The 19,888-nt window shown below is 33.6% G+C and overlaps 2 protein-coding genes across 2 annotated transcripts in view; one reads left to right on the forward strand and one right to left on the reverse strand.

The window, feature by feature from the left end:
* Window positions 1-3,647, reverse strand: part of LOC108917154 (4-hydroxybutyrate coenzyme A transferase) — a 20,750-nt gene extending 17,103 nt beyond the window's left edge. The window contains exon 1 of the mRNA XM_018723628.1: window positions 3,338-3,647. Within this exon, the coding sequence (XP_018579144.1) occupies window positions 3,338-3,512 (175 nt within the window). The 5' untranslated portion in view covers window positions 3,513-3,647. The remainder of the gene's footprint in view (window positions 1-3,337) is intronic.
* Window positions 3,648-4,859: 1,212 nt separating this feature from the next.
* Window positions 4,860-19,888, forward strand: LOC108917149 (V-type proton ATPase subunit B). Its single transcript, XM_018723621.1, has 5 exons — window positions 4,860-4,998; window positions 5,320-5,607; window positions 5,900-6,405; window positions 13,497-13,835; window positions 19,047-19,888. Exons 1-5 carry the CDS (start codon window positions 4,908-4,910, stop codon window positions 19,311-19,313), a joined length of 1,491 nt encoding a protein of 496 aa, XP_018579137.1. The 5' UTR covers window positions 4,860-4,907; the 3' UTR covers window positions 19,314-19,888.

Below are 19,888 nucleotides of genomic sequence, written 5' to 3' on the forward strand. Positions count from 1 at the left end.
TATATATATATATGTATGTATGTATAAAACTATACTACTTTTAATCAACAGTGCGAAGTTCAAACGATTAGGATATTAACAGTTCGTTAAAAATACATAAATCAACAATAACAGACAACAATTATAGAAAACAACGCAACGAATATTATTATCATATTAATGAGTATTTTATAACTTTGCATTTCAAGCACCTTACAAATAAATGCACTTTCAAAACAAGGTAAAAATATTACATGTTTTCTAGATACAGGGTGTCTCTTAATTCGACTGCCAAACTTCTACAGGGTGTTCCTTGGTAAAAGTTAACACAAAAAGGTCAAATAAACTCTGTCAATTCTGACTCCTTATGAAGATAAAGCAGCATGAAGATAATCCGTTAACAATGGTTCTATTTGAAAATCTTCTAAATTAGTGAAGTATCTAGACATTGGAAACTTCACGTTCACCGGCACGCCATCGCTAGGCCTGCAGGGTGCCGTTAGATACGTATCGAATAAATTGATCGATGCCAAGCTTCATATCAGAGACAGACATGTACATGTTATTGTACGCGGATAGTGTGTACATACCCGCAAACAAATGGATTGCGTTGCATGGGACTCATTTTTTTCAAAGACAACTTGATGCATTTCATTAAACCTAAAGTAAGTTTATGTTACGCTAAGAAAAGTGTTATACGTTTTAACCACGAATTTGCGTTTTATATTTCCGGACAACCATTTGAAAATAATATCGAAATTTCAGATAAAACGAAGTATTCATTTTTTTGTAATTCATCTATACCTGCTGCAAAACATATTTTAATTTTGCATGCTTTTATCTCTACACTTCCACGAATTTCATAAACAAATCAGTCCTTGAAATCGAGACGAATATTTTTAGCGACTATTTGTTCGAAATCCCGCTTCTGACGTCAGAATGTCGTAATACAAATAAGATTCCTCCCTCCCAATCGCGATACCGTGTGGAAATGCCAAATTTTAAAAATACCGAGCTGGTTTTCTTGAACTTGAACTTCAAATTACAAAGCCCAATTAAAATCGGACCTAAAAATCGATTCAGTTATCGATTTTTGATGCAAGGCACAGATAAATAAATAATTTTATCAATTATCTTACCACACCACATAACTTGGTCATATGATTATAATATTGTCGAAAAAATCATACAAATATTAAGTACGTTATATTTTTTATCTTTTAATATACCTAGCTATAGAATATCTACAAAAATCTTAAAATTTATTAAAACATCCAAGAAATAACCAAGTAGAGTAGGTGACAAACTAATCTAATCGAATGAAAAATACATTTTCAAGAATAAATATAATATTATATGCGAATTTAGATATGTATAAAGAAATAAAATTATAGTCTAGAAACATTACCGCAACTGATAAAAATAAGTGTGCATTAATTATTATAGTACAAAGTACAGAAATTATTTAAACTTTGTTATGTATGATAAAAATTTAATTCAACGGTAGTTTATCAATTATTTGTGGCAAAATAATTATATATTTTATAATAAAATCTATTTGAGAACCTAGTTCAGGAAAATATTTACCGAAAAAAACGAGCCACACTTATCTCGACGAAATGAGTAAATAAACATATTTACCCTAATTATTATTTGTATACATAAAGTAATTGATCTAAAACAAGGTACTCAATAATTTAATTGTTTCTATTATAATAACATAAACATAAACCGATAGTGATAATTGATTTTCGAATGCTAACAGCTATAAATTAACAAATAAATCGCAAATTCGAGAACAATATTAAAAAATGTATGTTTTATGCCACTGAAATAGACGCAGGGATTCCATCATACTAAAATAACTGGTGTTAAATTAAATAAATACGTATTTAGATTATTACGAGTCTACGTATGAGCCTATTATCTCAGATAAAAACGAATAGCATTTGTACCGCAGTAAGCCAAGTTACATAAAGCATCCACTTCAAGTAACAAGTGATTTCATGCCATGTGGATTCCACAACAAAAAACCGAGCATATAAAAATTTTTAGATCGCAAAGCAATGTTAAACTACAATCTTTGCTCTTTGAACCTGCTATAAAGAAAGCTTTAATTAATATTCTTCCGTCTCTATTAAGTTATGTATTTCATTTCAATGTGATGACGAGCGCGATCATCTTACAAATAAATTTTCAACCACAAATATCAGTGAATACCTATATAAGTGTTACAACTGATTTTTTAAATAATTTAAATCGCGGTACTTATTCCAAGGGCTGTCGAATGAAGTCGTGTTAACTATTAGATTTCGGATTAAAAAATCACTATGATTCTTCAAAAATTGGCATCTAAAAAAAGACTAGGATTTGCAATTTTGAGGAAGTTGCAGTTTCTAAATATGTGCCTTTTTAAGGTTTATTCCATAAAAAATATTTGAGTTTCATTTGTTTTTTTTATTTATTGGAACAATTGATGTAAATTGGCACACCCTGTTTGTGCAAAATTAAGTAAGTACTTCACAAAAACTCAAATCGAGATTCAAATAAATAACAATGGATGGATATTTTTCTTAGAATTACCTGTTACAGTTCATTTTTTAATAGGTATAAAATGGTTACCTAACCACGTAATAATTAAATTTGCCATGTGATAAAGATTAATTATTATCTTTCTACTATGTTTACAACTGTTGAATAAGTTCCTGCACTAAACTAAGCTCGTTTATTCTTAAAATATGTATATTTTATTTAACTTTAACATAAGTACCTATCTATTAAGATTAACAGTTATTGTAAAACTATACTGAAGGATAAAAACTAAAATGTAGGTATTTCAGTGGGAACTAAGTACAACAACAAGCTTTAGCTTTTTCTTACATTCTTATAATTGATAGGATGATAGGTATTTACGTAATGCGTAATGTTCATTGGGTATGAATTTTTCACTACTAAAAGTGAACAAAAAATTTCAAAATAACTAGAACGAAATGCTTTTATGTATTATGTATATTGTATATTAATATTATCATAATATTAAATGAAACGTGCAATATTTTTGTATTATTTGTTAGAACTTTGAAAAAGTAATGTTCGATTAACTAATACGAGATAAAGACACTTTTAATTTTCTTTATGACATATTTATTACACTGTCTTACAGATAGACAAATTGTCCTTGATTGTAGTAGATACATGTCCAAAGTTTAATAATAACAACACATATTAGTGTTGAGATTAAAATATAATTTTTCTGTACTCTACTCACTGTTATTTAATTTACCTAAATACCAAGCCAAACACGTAAAGAATTAATGCAATTTCAGACAACTCAGCATAAATTAATTATGTTATGTACCTGATTTTAAATCTCGGAATGCCTCCTCTGCGGTAGTCCATATCGGTTCCTTGCCTTTTATCGGCTGTGCAGGTTCATTTGTATAAGTAAAATAACTTCTTGGAGTTGATAGTGTTTTTAATGAGGACAAAGCACCACCAAATTTATGAGAAACACTTCTTACAGAAGCCGCCATCCCTAGTTCTACGGAAAATTTAGGAAGAAAAAAATGTAAACACCCTCGACGAACCCTTTCCAAAATACAAATCAAAGAGACCCCGCTGTACAAGTCGCCACCACTCCAATTGAATTAATCAAACGTGAATTTATCCTGTTCATTCAACTATGCCAGTGTATTTTCCTTCAAATATAATTATGTCTTGTCTCTTTTTACATATTTCTTGTGCGTGGCTCTGTCTCTTTTTACAACGTATGTGTGACATCTATCTGTCAAAAGCGGTATGTAGTTCAGGGAATTTTTGTTAAGATTCATGGAAAACATTCAGTGGATTACCGGAGGAGTAACCTACTGTGACGTCAAAACTTTACTATGGCCACCATAATGATATTGTAATCTAATATAATATAACATAATATATCATAACCACATACTTCTCTTAGAAGTCTGTGATCATAACATATCTTAATAATATAATATTAGCATGACCTAATCGAAATTAACTTTATGTAGATATCTGTAAGGTAGGGTTAAATATTTCATTATATTTTACACCTTAAGACAATGCATATTAAGAAACATTGAGATAAGAATGAATCATGTATTAAACGAAATAAAATACAGAAAATAAGAACTAATTTCTCCTGTTATTAAAACATCAATGTTTCTCAATATGAGATTATAATTATAAGAAACTTAAATGAATAGAACACTTGAATACAGTTTGTTTTTGACAAATACTGATTTAGCAGAAAATCTATTAGTGAATACTTACCGAAATATTTATAGAAGAAATAAAATATACAGTGTTAACATGGACCTACACTACAGTGAATAATATATAATTTGCAACAATTATGTATTATACTAGAAGATGACGTTACAATAAATCAAGACCAAAATGTAATAAGCACTATATTATATGTTTTGTGATAAGCACTGTGTGAAAAAATCGGTTGATGACATTTACTAGCCGTTTCGTCTTTTACTGTTACTCTTCAGCAAGTTAATGAAATAATGGCACTATGACAGAATTGACACTATTCCACTTTGAGTACCTAGTTATAAGTAGTAACTAGTAACTGTGTCAACAACCAATAGTATATATCTTGGAGATATAGCACATTCGCTAAAAATTGCCTAGAAAACTCATATTCTTCTACTTTTGTCATTAAAAAGTATACAGCGGCTGAAATATTTGGTAATTTTTTTGCAATTATATAAGAAATTTTGAAGTCTACCAGAAATATTAAATAAAAACACAAAATAAATATTTTCAAAATTAGGACATGTCGCGCCATCTTTTAGATAATAAAGGAACGATACAGTCACGTGATGACACGTGAATCCAATAATTTTGCAGTTACTGAATTTCGTTGTTGAGTGGTAGACGTGTGTCCAACATCGATAAAGATGTCGTACAACAAAACTATATCCGCACGACAAGCGTCCAGGGAGCATGTTTTAGCAGTTTCCCGAGATTTTATATCTCAACCTAGACTCAGTAAGTATCCTGTTACATTGTGTTTTAATTATTTGGTAGATATTTCCTTAAAAAACACTAAAAAATTGGGTGGGTCTTTGAGCTAATGGTGGCCAAGAAGCGGGTCATATGACCAAAATTTACTATCTATTGATATTAAGTATTTTAAATGAATAGAAACATCACTTGAAGGGAATTTTAGCGGGAGTTAAAAACGTTTCCTGTTGAAATTTATAGAAAATGTTAAAAATCAGCTGTTTAAATTGTCATGTGACATATCCCATGACAGCCACTCCTCTCAAGAACAGTCGAAAATTAATAGATTCTCCACTTGTTTTCTAGCTTATAAAACCGTATCTGGAGTAAACGGACCTCTGGTCATTTTGGAAGAAGTAAAATTCCCGAAATTTAATGAAATCGTACAGCTTAAGCTGTCCGATGGCACTCTTCGTTCTGGTCAAGTATTGGAAGTCGGTGGATCAAAAGCTGTTGTACAGGTATTCGAAGGCACCTCAGGAATTGATGCTAAAAACACAATTTGTGAATTTACGGGAGATATTCTTAGAACTCCCGTCTCAGAAGATATGTTGGGACGCGTTTTTAATGGTTCAGGAAAACCCATTGATAAAGGTAAACTGTAATTAAACTTCTAGGGTTTCAGTGAAGTTATGCAAAAAAACATAAACTTAGTAGTGATATAATCAATAAAAGGAAAAAATAGGTCAGTCACATGAATGTAAATTAGGGTGTGAATTATATATTTGTTATACAATATTTGGAGTCTATCAAATATTTTTGGATATAAAAATGAAGTCAAGTAAATTTTAGATAACTAGTTATCATAAAAATGATAAAATTTAAAAGGGGATTATTTAGAAAAATGTTTATACAATGAAGTATCGAAGCTTCCTCTTAATTTTAGGTCCTCCAATTCTGGCCGAGGATTACCTAGATATTGACGGTCAGCCCATCAACCCTTGGGCCCGTATCTACCCAGAGGAGATGATCCAAACCGGTATAACCGCCATCGATGTGATGAATTCCATCGCTCGTGGTCAGAAAATTCCCATTTTCTCTGCCGCCGGTTTACCGCACAATGAAATCGCTGCCCAGATTTGTCGGCAAGCTGGTCTTGTCAAAATCCCTGGAAAGTCCGTCCTAGACGATCACGAAGACAATTTCGCCATCGTATTTGCCGCTATGGGTGTGAACATGGAGACCGCTCGGTTCTTCAAGCAAGATTTCGAGGAGAACGGCTCTATGGAGAACGTGTGCCTGTTCTTGAACTTGGCCAACGATCCCACCATTGAGAGAATCATTACCCCCCGACTCGCCTTGACGGCTGCCGAGTTCTTGGCTTACCAATGTGAGAAACACGTCTTGGTCATTTTGACTGATATGTCTTCGTATGCTGAGGCCTTGCGTGAGGTAAGTCCTAAAAATCGTTTGTTTGCAACATATTTTTTTCTTGGATTGAAAAAAAAAATTAGGTCACGTTTTTTTCCTCATTGTCCAACATATTTTAATTCATGAGACATTAGAATGTATACTAAAACACGCTTTATTTTATTAAGGTTTTCCCTAATTTTTTTCCCCACTACTACACATGTCGAACATAGAAATTAGGTCATAATAAAAATATCCAGTATGGCAGCTGTAAGAATCGAGTTATTTATGCTTTTTGTAGGAAATCAGTTCACGATGTGATCGCAACATAAATGAGAAAAACGTTGACAGGCATAGCTTGAACAAGATATTTAAAAAAATTTTAATTGTATCGGGCTGTATGAATGCCTAAAAGACACTAATACCTAACAAAAAGCGAGCGTGATTTTTTTTAGGTCCTATTTTAAAAGTTTTTTATGATTTATCTTTGGACTTGTAAATTTGCAATAATATTCTGCATACACTACTGTAACTTGACAGGTTATTTATTTATTTATCTATGATTAAATTAACCCGGGACTCGAAAATTAAGAAAACTGTCCAGTGTGGAACCCAAGGAGAAACCACCTTTTTTTTTGGAGATCTTTCTTGAATTCGACACCTCTCTTCGACACGCCCATTTCTTGGGTACAGAATTTTCAGTTTTTATCTTATTGGCGGGATCCCTGAATATCGGGGGTTGGAATGGCTTATCTATGCCATGTTAATATCTAATTGACTGAATTTACAATTGTATTGATAATTTTGTGACTAAACTGAACTTACAAGTAACCCTACACCTTCCTCTTGTGACTCCGTATAGCAACACGGGACGGATTAGTCGATATCATTTAATCTATTCTTATAGCTTGGAAAATCCGCCTAAAAACCAGCTATTTGATCTATTTTTATTTTCTTCACAACATTCTAACTTATTTAAATATCTTGGAATTCCTACAACTTTTCGAATGTATTTCGCGCGTTATTAGAAATATCGATTTTTCCCTTCACTATGAGCTAAGCCGACGCAGTTAGTCGATACCAGATGCCTAACACATGGCCCCGACGATTTAAGTCTATTTGTTCGAAATCATTGCTAAATTTCATGAGGCCTTCCCCCAAGGACGGCTTTGCAAATTTATTACTCCCGGTGACAAGAGGCATCAGTTTCTCAACGACGTTATGGCATCGCTAAACCTACTTGAAATCCCGTTAACTTTTCAATAATAATTGTTGACTGAGTTGACCCATCCGTTCCGAGAACTAACAAATAAACTACCACGCGTCCCGGATTTTGTTACACTAATATAAATAATTTTACGTTGCGTTTTCGGTTTCGGCTTATTGGGAAAGTGCCATTTTGAAACTCGTTGGCTCGTTTACATGTCTAACTCGTAAACCCATGTCTTGTCACACGTTATGAAGTGTTACACGAATATAAAGTCCGAATTAGCTCGTTCAAGCTTGTCTTCAGCAACATTAGTGCTGGCAACTGAAATTGGTTTTGTGGATAGTCGGTTATAATTCGATTATTCAAATAACTGATTTTTCGATAATGTGTTCATTCAAACATCCGAATAATCGGATTCTTTCTTTACAACCAATAACTACATAACACTATAATATAGTCTTAGTGTTATGTAGTTATTGACATTGGCTACATAGTACATACATAGTCAAGAAACTACAGAAATTAGGTTGAACTATTAAGGGACATAATCACCCACATACAACCATGGTTTATTAAGTGTAACTGTTTTAAGATTTTAACTTTTAACATTAACTTTAAAATTTAAAATAGATGAATTTGTGATTTATCACCATATATCTCGTCAGTTTTTCAAAACACCGATTTTCAGATATCCGGTTTTGCCCATATTCAAGTAACCGGTTATTGGGTTATTTGAATAACCGGTTTTAGCCACTCTTCGCCGGGGACCGCCTAGCTGGGTTCTTGACCGGTGGATTCCGATCTGCCGAGTTAAGCATCACGGACGCAGGCTGGAATTTGGATGGGTGACCTAAGGCAGGCTCGGGGACGTGGCTGTGGCAGCATCACGGACTCAAGCTGGAATTTGGATGGGTGACCTAAGGCAGGCTCGGGGACGTGGCTGTGGCAGCCTACCAGAGGTCTGGATTGCTCAACGCCTTCCGCATGCGTGTGGTTCCCGATAAAAATAGTAATGAGAATAGAGCAATAAATCTCTGTAACTCAAGACCATGCTGTCATACATAAAAATTGTACGAGACTTTGCCACCAAGCCACCCGTGTAGTAATAGGATGGTTTGAAGAAAAGTACTCGAGTAATGAAGGAGGGTGTACAAGGGGCCTAATAAAAGCCTAAGTGCCACGGTGGAAAAACGATTCCACCATCCTCCGACATACAGACAGACAAAACCACTCTTCGGCTATTTATCAGTTAATACGGAACCTGGTTAGCCAATTTTACTTTTTTCCGGTTTTTGCCAGTACTAAGCAACATGTTCGTGATGTTCTTTTTGAAGAAATTTTAGCTCTTTTGGAACCAGCCGTGCTGCGACGTGTGTCATACCCAAAACAACTAAATTGCTGCGAACTGAATCGTGAGATATGTTTAGCTCATATGCCAGCTCTCTCAAACTATAACCACGGTTTGCAAGCACCATTTCCTTCACTTTATCGATGTTTTCTTCAGCTGAAGATGTTGAAGGACGACCAAAACGTGGCAATTCATCAACCACTCATGTTTGAATGTTTTGTACCATTCGTACGCTTGAGTTTTCGATAAAACTGAATTACCGTGTGTCTTTCCCAACATTTTCAACAATTCGGCACACGAAATTCTCTTGGTAGCATGAAATTTTAGGCAAATTCTTTGTTCAATAACATTATCCATGGTAAAAATCGCGGAATACCTGTACACTTTAGATGAACTAACAAAATTAAGAACCGAAAACAAACTATTTGACAGATCACATCACGCTCAAACTTCGTGTCAGAGTAGTAGTCAAAACTAGAGGCCTTTTGTTGTTAAAAAAATTTCCATTTTTTTCAGTGCTGTCAAAAGTTTATTATTATTAAAATTGCCCAATGCCGGGAAGAGTGCTATTGGTCGATAGTTATTTATCTTCGAATGATCTGAGTTAGGTTTTGGGACATTTGATTTAGCCTTATTTTCGATTCACTGGGGTTATTATATGTAAGCATATTGTAAACAAAATTTGAAACAATTTTTTTTATTATATCCCAAAGTACATTGTTGAGATTAGGTGCCGAGTTTTTTGTTTGTTAAATGTTTGAAGTTGTTATCACCTGAATGGACACTATTTGAAATAATTACAAAACTTTCAGTATTTGCGAATGTAGCTAACAACTCGCCCTCTGGCGGTGACAAGTGATACTAGCGAAACAAGGTAAACATTCCTTGTGTGTGCGACATTTCGTTTTGTATTTATTTAAAACTGTGTTTAGTATTTGTTTTTGAACACCTTTATTTTAAGAAAATAGTGTGAGGAAAACTTCAGCAGTTAGGATAAAAAGAAGAAATTGTCGAACTATTATTGTGCAGTTCATTCAAGAAAAATCCAGAATTAGGTTTCCATCAAACCACTGAAAAAATTTTCAAAATATTAGTATATTAGTAAGAGCACTAGTTTGCAGACACAATGAATTAATTTCTAAATTTAAATCACAGCCCAATTTTCTCACATAGTACCACATGACCGACCACTGCACTGACCAGTGTTAAAAACTGCCTCTCCTTCTATACAGGGTGTTTCATAATATATGCGCAGGACTTCAGGATGTGATAGCTCGTCCAAAAATTTGAAAAAAAGCTTGTATTAACTTACCCTCTAAAATGCACAATTTTCGAGATACAGGGTGTTGAAATTGTAAAAAAAATTTCGTTTTTTGCGAATATCTCCGGAACCGTTTATCGTACAGAAAACAGCTTTTGTAAGCATTTACTACTCATAATAAGCTATGTTCTGTGCGAGAAAAAATTTTTTTCAAAGTCATAATTGGTGAAGATTTTGAAGGGGAAGTGGGTGTTTTTCTCCCCAACTTCTACGCCACTGGAAAAAGTACGGTTTTGAGACGCCCATTTGAACCGCCAATGTTTTCTACACAAAAAAAGTACTCTTGGTCATAAGCTCTAAAGTTGACCGTTTTCGAGAAAAATCTACTTTTATGTTGAAAAACATGGTCAATTTTTTGAAATAAAATTTTTTTACTAATTAAACAAAATTTATTTAATCGTTAGAACAAGTAACAAAACCAAACGTTAACTTCATAGTTGCAAAATTTAAAAAAAAAAAAATCGTACACAGTTAAATTAAATGTTGGAAATGTCCTCCGTTAGCTTCAATGCACGCAGCAATTCTTCGACGCATTGACTGTCTAACACGCAAGAAAATTTCCGGAGTGTTCCGAATTATGTCGCAAGATGCAACAATGCGTTCTCTTAATTGATCAACATTTTCAACTGGAGTAGCGTAGACTAGGGTTTTGAGATGGCCCCAAAAGAAAAAATCTAAACAATTAAGTTCGGGAGATCGCGGGGGCCAAGGGTGGGGACCTCCTCGACCGATCCAACGGTCTTGGTATTCGTCGTCCAAGTATTGGCGAGCAACCAAACTAAAGTGGGCCGGAGCTCCATCATGCATAAAGTACATGTTTTGTCTTACTTGAAGCGGTACATCTTCCAGCAGTTCCGGCAGTACTTCTTCTAGAAATTGTCGATAATCTGCACCGTTTAATCTGTTCGGTAAAAAATGTGGGCCTATCAAATGATCACCGACGATGCCAGCCCAAACATTCACGGAAAATTGTTGCTGATGATTGCCTTCTGCAATTTCATGTGGATTTTCTTCAGCCCATATGTGGTTATTGTGAAAATTGAAAATACCATCTCTCGAGAAAGATGCTTCATCGGTAAACATAACTTCGGCTCCAAACTGAGGATTTTGAGCTATTTTGTCTTGCATCCATCTACAAAAAGCCAATCTTGGCGGAAAATCTCTTGGCAATAAGGCTTGTACTCTTTGGATATGGTAGGGATACAAAAGTTGTCTTTTCAAAATTCTCCAAACCGTCGAGTGAGGTATGTTTAAGTTGTGAGCAATTTTTCTGGTACTTGTGATCGGATTTTCTTCAATTTCGTTGAGGACAGCCTCTTCTACTTGGGCATTTGCAGCTTCCATAGGCCGCCCATTATCAGCAGTATTCTTTTTAAAACTTCCATTTTCCCATAGTCGTTGGTGAATGCGTTGAAACAAGTTATGATGTGGTACTTGGCGATCACGATGTCTTTCTTGATACAACCGCCTTGCTTCTGCCGAATTACCGCTCGCCATTCCGTAAAGGTAATGCATTTCGCACATTTCAGCGTTTGTGTAATTCATTTTTACTTTTGTAATACAAATTGACTTTTCGCAGGTACAAACTAATTGTTATTTTGACAGGAGGTAGCTTTCGTTTTAAAATTTAAAGCCTACTTGATAAAAAAAATTATAATACATTTAGTAAAATAAAAATTTTATTTCAAAAAATTGACCATGTTTTTCAACATAAAAGTAGATTTTTCTCGAAAACGGTCAACTTTAGAGCTTATGACCAAGAGTACTTTTTTTGTGTAGAAAACATTGGCGGTTCAAATGGGCGTCTCAAAACCGTACTTTTTCCAGTGGCGTAGAAGTTGGGGAGAAAAACACCCACTTCCCCTTCAAAATCTTCACCAATTATGACTTTGAAAAAAATTTTTTCTCGCACAGAACATAGCTTATTATGAGTAGTAAATGCTTACAAAAGCTGTTTTCTGTACGATAAACGGTTCCGGAGATATTCGCAAAAAACGAATTTTTTTTTACAATTTCAACACCCTGTATCTCGAAAATTGTGCATTTTAGAGGGTAAGTTAATACAAACTTTTTTTCAAATTTTTGGACGAGCTATCACATCCTGAAGTCCTGCGCATATATTATGAAACACCCTGTATACAACGAGAGTTTTCATTGGCATTTAAATAGGAAATATATTCCACTTCATAGTTATAACCTTAAAAATTGTACATTAAATTGTGATGCTAGAAACAAACAAGGTAGACGTAAGTGCTCACCTTAAAATTTATTTTTGAAATATTTGAAACCTATAAAATAACACTAAAGTCAAATAACCGCAGTTCAATAACAAAATTACTAATAATAATGGCAAATAAAAACTAATCTTGCTCAAATGAATGTGTAAATACGAACGTCAAGATCAAAATTACCTTGTATTGAAACTTACCGCTTCGCCACTTGTGGTGCGCTTGCATCTTAAAAATTATTGCGGATAGTTAATTATGCGCCTGACAGATATCTTTGCAAAATTTCAGCGCATTTTACCACATAGTTTCTGAGTTATGCTTGATCAAAGTTGACTATGTTTACCATAGGCGTAATGGCACCACCTCGCAAAATATCGTTATGATGAAAACGTTGCTGTCGCTACATAATTTGTGTGAAATAAGTTATATGTAACAATCGGGAAAGGATTGACCAGCTAGGATTAAAGATATTATTACTCAAACTTTTAAATTTTTCATATAATTATTCACATAAATGAAATGCGGTATTGTCGCATATTGAACAAAGGTTAGTTTGCTCGTGCGCCGACATTCTGCAAAATTTTGAACTAAAACCTTTTTCGTTTAAAAGAACTAATGAAATCAAACAATAAGGATGATTATTGCAAAATTTTTTATACCAAACGATTGTAATGCTAACACTAATCTAACCTAACTTTGTGCCCCGTAAATATAAGTTACAATCGATCTCTCTTTCACACAGCTGCGCTCTGTACGACCTTGCCAGTTGTCGAAATTACATCACTCAAATATGAGACTTGCTTGAAAGTTTTCTACTTGAACTTTGTACTTGGGATACAACTATCTTAAATTTGTTTATTTTCATCAAAAGAAACTACATTTGAAGCATTTGATGTATTAGGTTCCGCACACCTGTATAATAACACGTTGTTGAGAAAAACTGTTCAAACTTTGCAAATTTTATTTCATAATCGTTTATCGCCATGAAAATATTTACATTTCTTTATGCATTAATTTAAATCTCAGGTGTCGGCCGCTAGAGAGGAGGTGCCTGGCCGTCGTGGTTTCCCTGGTTACATGTACACAGATTTGGCCACGATTTACGAGCGTGCCGGCCGTGTGGAGGGCCGTAACGGTTCCATCACTCAGATCCCTATTTTGACTATGCCCAACGACGATATTACCCATCCGATTCCCGATTTGACTGGTTACATTACCGAGGGACAGATCTATGTAGACCGTCAGCTGCACAACAGGCAGATCTACCCGCCGATCAACGTGCTGCCCTCGCTGTCCCGTCTCATGAAATCCGCCATCGGCGAGGGGATGACCAGGAAGGACCACTCCGACGTCTCTAATCAGTTGGTAAGGATTCGTTTTATAACACGCTTTATGAATATTTTGTTCTGTATATAACTTCGATTTTGCTGCTTTCTCATTTGAAGAATTTTCTTAAAAATTTGGGAAACAGGAATTTTGATCAGCTACAGCTGTGGACAATAAAAAGTTTCAACTCTGCCCGAGTTGCTTGTGGCTTTTAATGATGAGATTTTGTGGGGAATCTTTTTTTGTCCGTGACTGTACTTATGAAGTAGAAATGGTGCAATTGTTTAAATGGAAGTTTGCAGAAGGGTTATATTTTATTGTTGATTGGGAGTTACATTTGAAAAAATTACAGAGAAATTAGTGCTTTAAATTCTTATAAAATTATTGTAAATAAGTTCAGGAGTCCACTTTAATAGAAATAAAATTCAAAATATTCGAAACAAACGACATTTCCATAATTTTTTTTTGATGCTTGCAACAGTTAAAAACTAATTGTTCTATTTACTGATCATTCAATTTAAAATATTTGTTTACGTACATAATTTTTTCCTAGCAGTTTCTGATCTGACTTGAAACATTTTATTGCCGGTTCTAGTTAATTTCACGAATCAATTTGTGCCCGTCATATGACTGGAAAATATTAAGCTGTTAAATGCGACCTTGAAATTATTCACAGTCTGATTATGTAATCCTTGTAATTTATTCTGCAGTTATTTCTGATAAGGCACATGCTAAACGTTTATTGGTGAACAGTAAAAAATTCAGATCTCTGTTTTCTAAGTCGTAAATTGGCAATTGGCTTTTTAAATTCTTATTCAAAACATTGTTTTTATAATTGTTCAGTAATACTTACACAATGCAGTTTTGCTAAAAAAAATTCCCAATATGTAAATCATTTCTCAATGATTTCTTCTTAAAATTGTGTATTTTTGATGATAAATACGATAAATTTTAAATTCCTTATTTTAATTAAAAAATATTTTTATTAAATATTATTTTATTAAAAACAAAAAAAGAAAATTTCATATAAAAAGTGACCACCATATTTTATTAGAAAAATAAACATGTGCTGAAATACAGGGTGATCCAGTTTTCAATGAGGAAACTTCGGGGACCGATAGAGATTCAGAAAATAATATGAGTTTGCTATATAAACTATATTCGAAAAATGTTTTGTGAAGGAAGTACAGTGTTTGAGATTTGTTTAAAAAAAATCGAATTTATTAGGAAGTCGGGTGTGATCCGGATAGTTGGAGTTTGTATAATTGGAGTTCTACTGTATTTCTAAAGAAAAAATTGGTACGTCACCGCTTTTTCATATAAAAATCAGTTTTGGATTCTTCATTCAATTTGGAAGAAAAAAGCTCTGGATTTTTCTGTACGACTCGGCGTTTTCAAAGTGATCTATGAAAAACAATTGAGCAAATATGACAACATAAATTTATCTGTCAAATTAATTAGTAGCTGTGCCATCTTGTATTTCCTTAACGAAGAATTTCTTGAATATAGTTTATATAGCCGAGTCATATTATTTTTTGAATCTCTATCGGTCCCTGAAGTTTCCATATCAGAAACTGGATCACCCTGTATATTATGAAAAAACATCAGTTTCATTCTTTTCAGTCTGTAAATCATATCTAATTTTTGAATAAAATAACATTATTCTGAGAGAAAAAATGGCAGCAATTTTTGGTTGAAATTACTAAATTCAGATAATCAAATAAAATCAATAAAAAGATATATCAAAATGTAGCTTTTTAAAATAAAAAATTGGTAAGCCATACAAAAGAAATATATTTTACTGAATTATTTTCTATCGTCGCTCTCTAACAGTTGATTTAAAAAGGTAACAGCTGGCAACGTTGAGAGTGCACTGATACAACTTATCAGACTAATTCCAATAGGCCAGTTTAACAAACTAATTATAACTCAAACTAAAAAAGTAGTGACTCCCACTTAAAGGTACACCCTGTATAACAAATAAAATTGCTCCAGTTTCACTGATGAAAGGCAAGTTTCTATTTCGTCCAGTCATTATATGAAACAGACTGTTTCGGAGAAAAAATACTATTAGAAGTTTTTCTGTGGAATATTGTTCGAAAACGTGTTATAAACAAAATATCAAAAAATCAGCTTGAGACTAGTTGGGAAACTTTATTTAAACAATGGTCAAAGTTATGGAAAAGTGTTTTTTTGACTCGCATAAAAAAACTGTTATTCATAGCAAAAAAGGTTTATACAAAAGAGGTAGGCATTCAGTTGCAAAAAAAAGATAGCAGCGATGAGTTATATTACTCAGTCTAGCGAACGAGTGGGGAGAGCGAGGCGACGCATCCGCGCTGCAGAAAACTGATCGAGCGGCTTCAAATCGACGAAGCTGGAAAAATGTGCAATATCGGTTAATTATAAACGTATCGAGATGATCCTTTTTTTAATTTGGGATAGCGCGAAAATTCATGAGCATTGAAGCTATTAATGAAATTAACATTATTTCAACCCGAAATTTACAAACAATTTAATAAATATTAACATTTTTTTCAGTCATTTTTAAACAAATTAAATTTGAAAAATTAAATTCACAGTAAATGCATGTCAATGCAACTATTTAGGTACAAAAACAACTAATGATTGAAACTCTACAATGCCTGTGAGCTTGGGAAAAATGAATTGAAAACAGCATCTTAGATAACAAATTCCGCCAACGCCAAACTAATTAAGCTTTCGGGCTGAAATTTTTACCACTTAAGGGTGCAAAGAGCTTCAAAAATCTTGAATTACAAGTGTCTGCGATGAAAATTGCTTTAATTTATTAGCAACTGAAAAGACGGCAATTTTCGACAATTTTTGAGCTCTCGCGCATAAACAAATTAGTGGAATTTAATCGGACTTGTTTCATTTTACAGGTTTATTTAATACCTACCTTTTTTGTATAAACCTTTTTTCGCTATGAATAACAGTTTTTTTACGCGAGTTAAACAACCACTTTTCCATAACTTTGACCATTGTTTAAATAAAGTTTCCCAACTAGTCTCGAGTTGATTTTTTGATATTTTGTTTATAACACGTTTCCGAACAATATTCCCAGAGAAACTTCTAATAGTATTTTTTTCCCGAAAAAAAGCTATAATGACTGGCCTAATTCACTTAATAGTCCAAGCATTCTGTCACGGATTAATGTTAAATTTGCAGAAATTATTACCTGAACAAAAAAAATATTATCGTATAGAAAATTAAATTTTAAATTGAGTTACTTGTTCTTTAAACTCAATCCAAAATGGCGAACATGGTTAAAAAAAATCGCAAAGTTGCAAAAAACTGTTTTTCTAAAATAACTAAAAAATATAGCACCGATTGAAAAATTTTAAATGAGAAAGTTGTAGATTTTAGAAAGACCTATCGACTGATTTTTTGTAAGTATCGATTGCTTTGTTACTTTTCGAGATATATCGAAAAATCCGTTAAAAATCTTCTCTTTTCTCTTCTTCTATAACTCGTTTACATTTAAGTTCCCATATTTGCTATTTACTGCAAGCATAGCCCGCAGCAAGCCAAAAAAGTACATTTTTGAAAAATTTAAAAATATTAATTATTTTTCGAGATATATTGATTTTTTGAAAAAAAGGCGCCCTCGTAAATTGGCTAGATTTTCTCAGCGGATAGCCCTACAGTAACAATTTTCGGTTTATTTTCTTCGTAAAGAGTTATAACGAGCGTTCAAATAAAATTGTGGTCGAAGTTGGCTCTGACACATTGGACGTAGGGCGTAGCTTATAGCGACCAACTTAACCTCATTTCTCAACGAGCTGTATAGCAGCTGTCAGTTTCAATAACGTTAATGACTATATAACTTTATTTTAAAGAATAATCGTGATAACAATAACAAACAATTAAAGGAGCTGCGGAAAGTGTCCCCCTCCTTGTTATAACAATAAATTAAAGCAGCTGCTGAAAGTGTCCCCCTCCTTGTTCCAAGCACTTTTCACACCTGTTCCTCAAAGAATTAAAGACATTTTCTAAGATGCTCGGGGTATTGTTAATTTCACGAATCTTGTCTATAAGTCGAGCCTGCAGATGGTTTAAATCAGGAATAGGCAGTTCAAAAATAGTGTTTTTAAGGTAAGGCCACAAAAAGAAATCACACGGCGTAATATCACATGACCTCGGTGGAAATTCATGTTCAGCATTGAGACTTATTAGTCNAAAAAAAAATAGGATATATTTACTTGATTTTTAGTATTAGTAATTAAGTAATAAACTGAAGCAAGCGTTGAGTGCGTCAGCTGGAGCGGACAGAGAAGTAGGAGGAAGCGGCGCGCGCTTGCTCTGAAAACTGATGACGTGCAGTCTAAATGGCTCGTGCTTGCAAAATGTTTGATATCTCGGCTTCTGGACCACATACAAAAATTCTTTTATACTTAATCTGGGGTAGCTAAACACGAATATTATAGTCATTTTTGCCTTAGAAGCAAAATAGTCCCGTAAATGTTTAGTTTGAAAACCCAAAAAAAGTGCAACTTTTTCAGTCATTTTTCGATCCTTAAAATTAATAAAATCGTCAACATTTTTTAACAGCGTGGTAATGTAACTCTTTACGAAGAAAATAAACCGAAAATCGTTACTGTAGTGCTATCCGCTGAGAAGATCTAGTCAATTTTCAAGAGCGCCTTTTTTTCAAAAACTCGATACTTATATCTCGGAAAATAATTAATATATTTAAATTTTTCAAAAATTTACTTTTTTGGCTTGCCGTGGGCTATGCTTGCAGTAAATGGCAAATATGGGAACGTAAATGTAAACGAGTTATAGAAGAAAAGAGAAAATTTTTAACGAATTTTCAATGTATCTCGAAAAGTAACAAAGCAATCGATACTTACAAAAAATCAGTTGATAGATCTTTTTAAAACCTACAACTTTCTCATTTAAAATTTTTCAATCAGTGCTATATTTTTTTAGTTATTTAAAAAAAAACTTTTTGCAACTTTGCGATTTTTTTTAACCATGTTCGCCATTTTGGATCGAGTTTAAAGAACAAGAAACTCAATTTAAAATTTAATTTTCTATACGGTCATATTTTTTTTGTCCAGGTAATAATTTCTGTAAGCATTTCTCTATAATGCTTGGACTATAAGTGCATTTCCCTAAATTACATATTATTCTAATTTGTACAACAAAAATTGGCGATACAAGCAATCATAGGCTTCAGTTAAATGTAGGAATGAGCCCAAAGCAATTTTTTCGTTTTCATTTTAGTACGCCTGCTACGCTATCGGCAAGGACGTCCAGGCCATGAAGGCTGTAGTAGGAGAGGAGGCCCTGACACCCGACGATCTCCTGTACTTAGAGTTCCTGACGAAGTTCGAGAAGAACTTCATCACCCAGGGTAACTACGAGAACCGTACGGTATTCGAGTCGTTAGACGTCGGCTGGCAGTTGCTCCGTATCTTCCCCAAAGAAATGTTGAAACGTATCCCAGCTTCTATATTAGCGGAATTCTACCCGAGGGACTCCCGCCACTAGTTCTATTATTAAGAATTTATTAGGTTTGTTATGAATGTCCACTTGTATTTTAACCGTAGCCTTTCTGTAATTTTAAGCCCATTCTGGTGCAATTTTGTAAATATATTATTAACGAGAGCGTTCCACGAACGCCCCGGGTCATGCATCCCTCATTTTCCCCGTCATTTCTGTATTTTGTAAATTGATTTTCCTGATAGGCGAGCCCTGAAATCGTTGATATGTATATTTTTCCGAGTAGTTGGAAATAAGACAATATTGTAAATGTAAAATACCGCGTAAGTTGATATTTTTAACATTGCTAGCGCACCGCATTTTATTTTTTAGTTTCGACTGTAATTTTTTTTTCGTCGTGAAAGTGGAAAGCCAACATTCCATATTATATCATTGCCCTAAGTTGTATGAAGCAATACACCCACTTATATACAGCTTTCAGTATTTTTATTATAGATATAATGGTGAATGGAAATTTTTCTTCGATGTAGAAGTTGACGTTTTGATGTTATTGTAAAAATCTAATTTTACGTTCTAGATTAGTGTACAACTGTGAATAAAAACAAGTCATACATGTTACCAAA

Source organism: Anoplophora glabripennis, unplaced genomic scaffold, assembly GCF_000390285.2.
Source record: "Anoplophora glabripennis isolate ALB-LARVAE unplaced genomic scaffold, Agla_2.0 scaffold85, whole genome shotgun sequence".
Lineage (NCBI taxonomy): Eukaryota > Metazoa > Arthropoda > Insecta > Coleoptera > Cerambycidae > Anoplophora > Anoplophora glabripennis.

Bases quoted from the DNA above. Each gene is read 5' to 3' on its own strand.
- LOC108917149 (XM_018723621.1), top strand. From the start codon at position 4,908: ATGTCGTACAACAAAACTATATCCGCACGACAAGCGTCCAGGGAGCAT. The intron at 6,406-13,496 runs GTAAGTCCTAAA...TTTAAATCTCAG, and splicing joins ATGCTGAGGCCTTGCGTGAG to GTGTCGGCCGCTAGAGAGGA. The intron at 13,836-19,046 runs GTAAGGATTCGT...TTTTCATTTTAG, and splicing joins CCGACGTCTCTAATCAGTTG to TACGCCTGCTACGCTATCGG.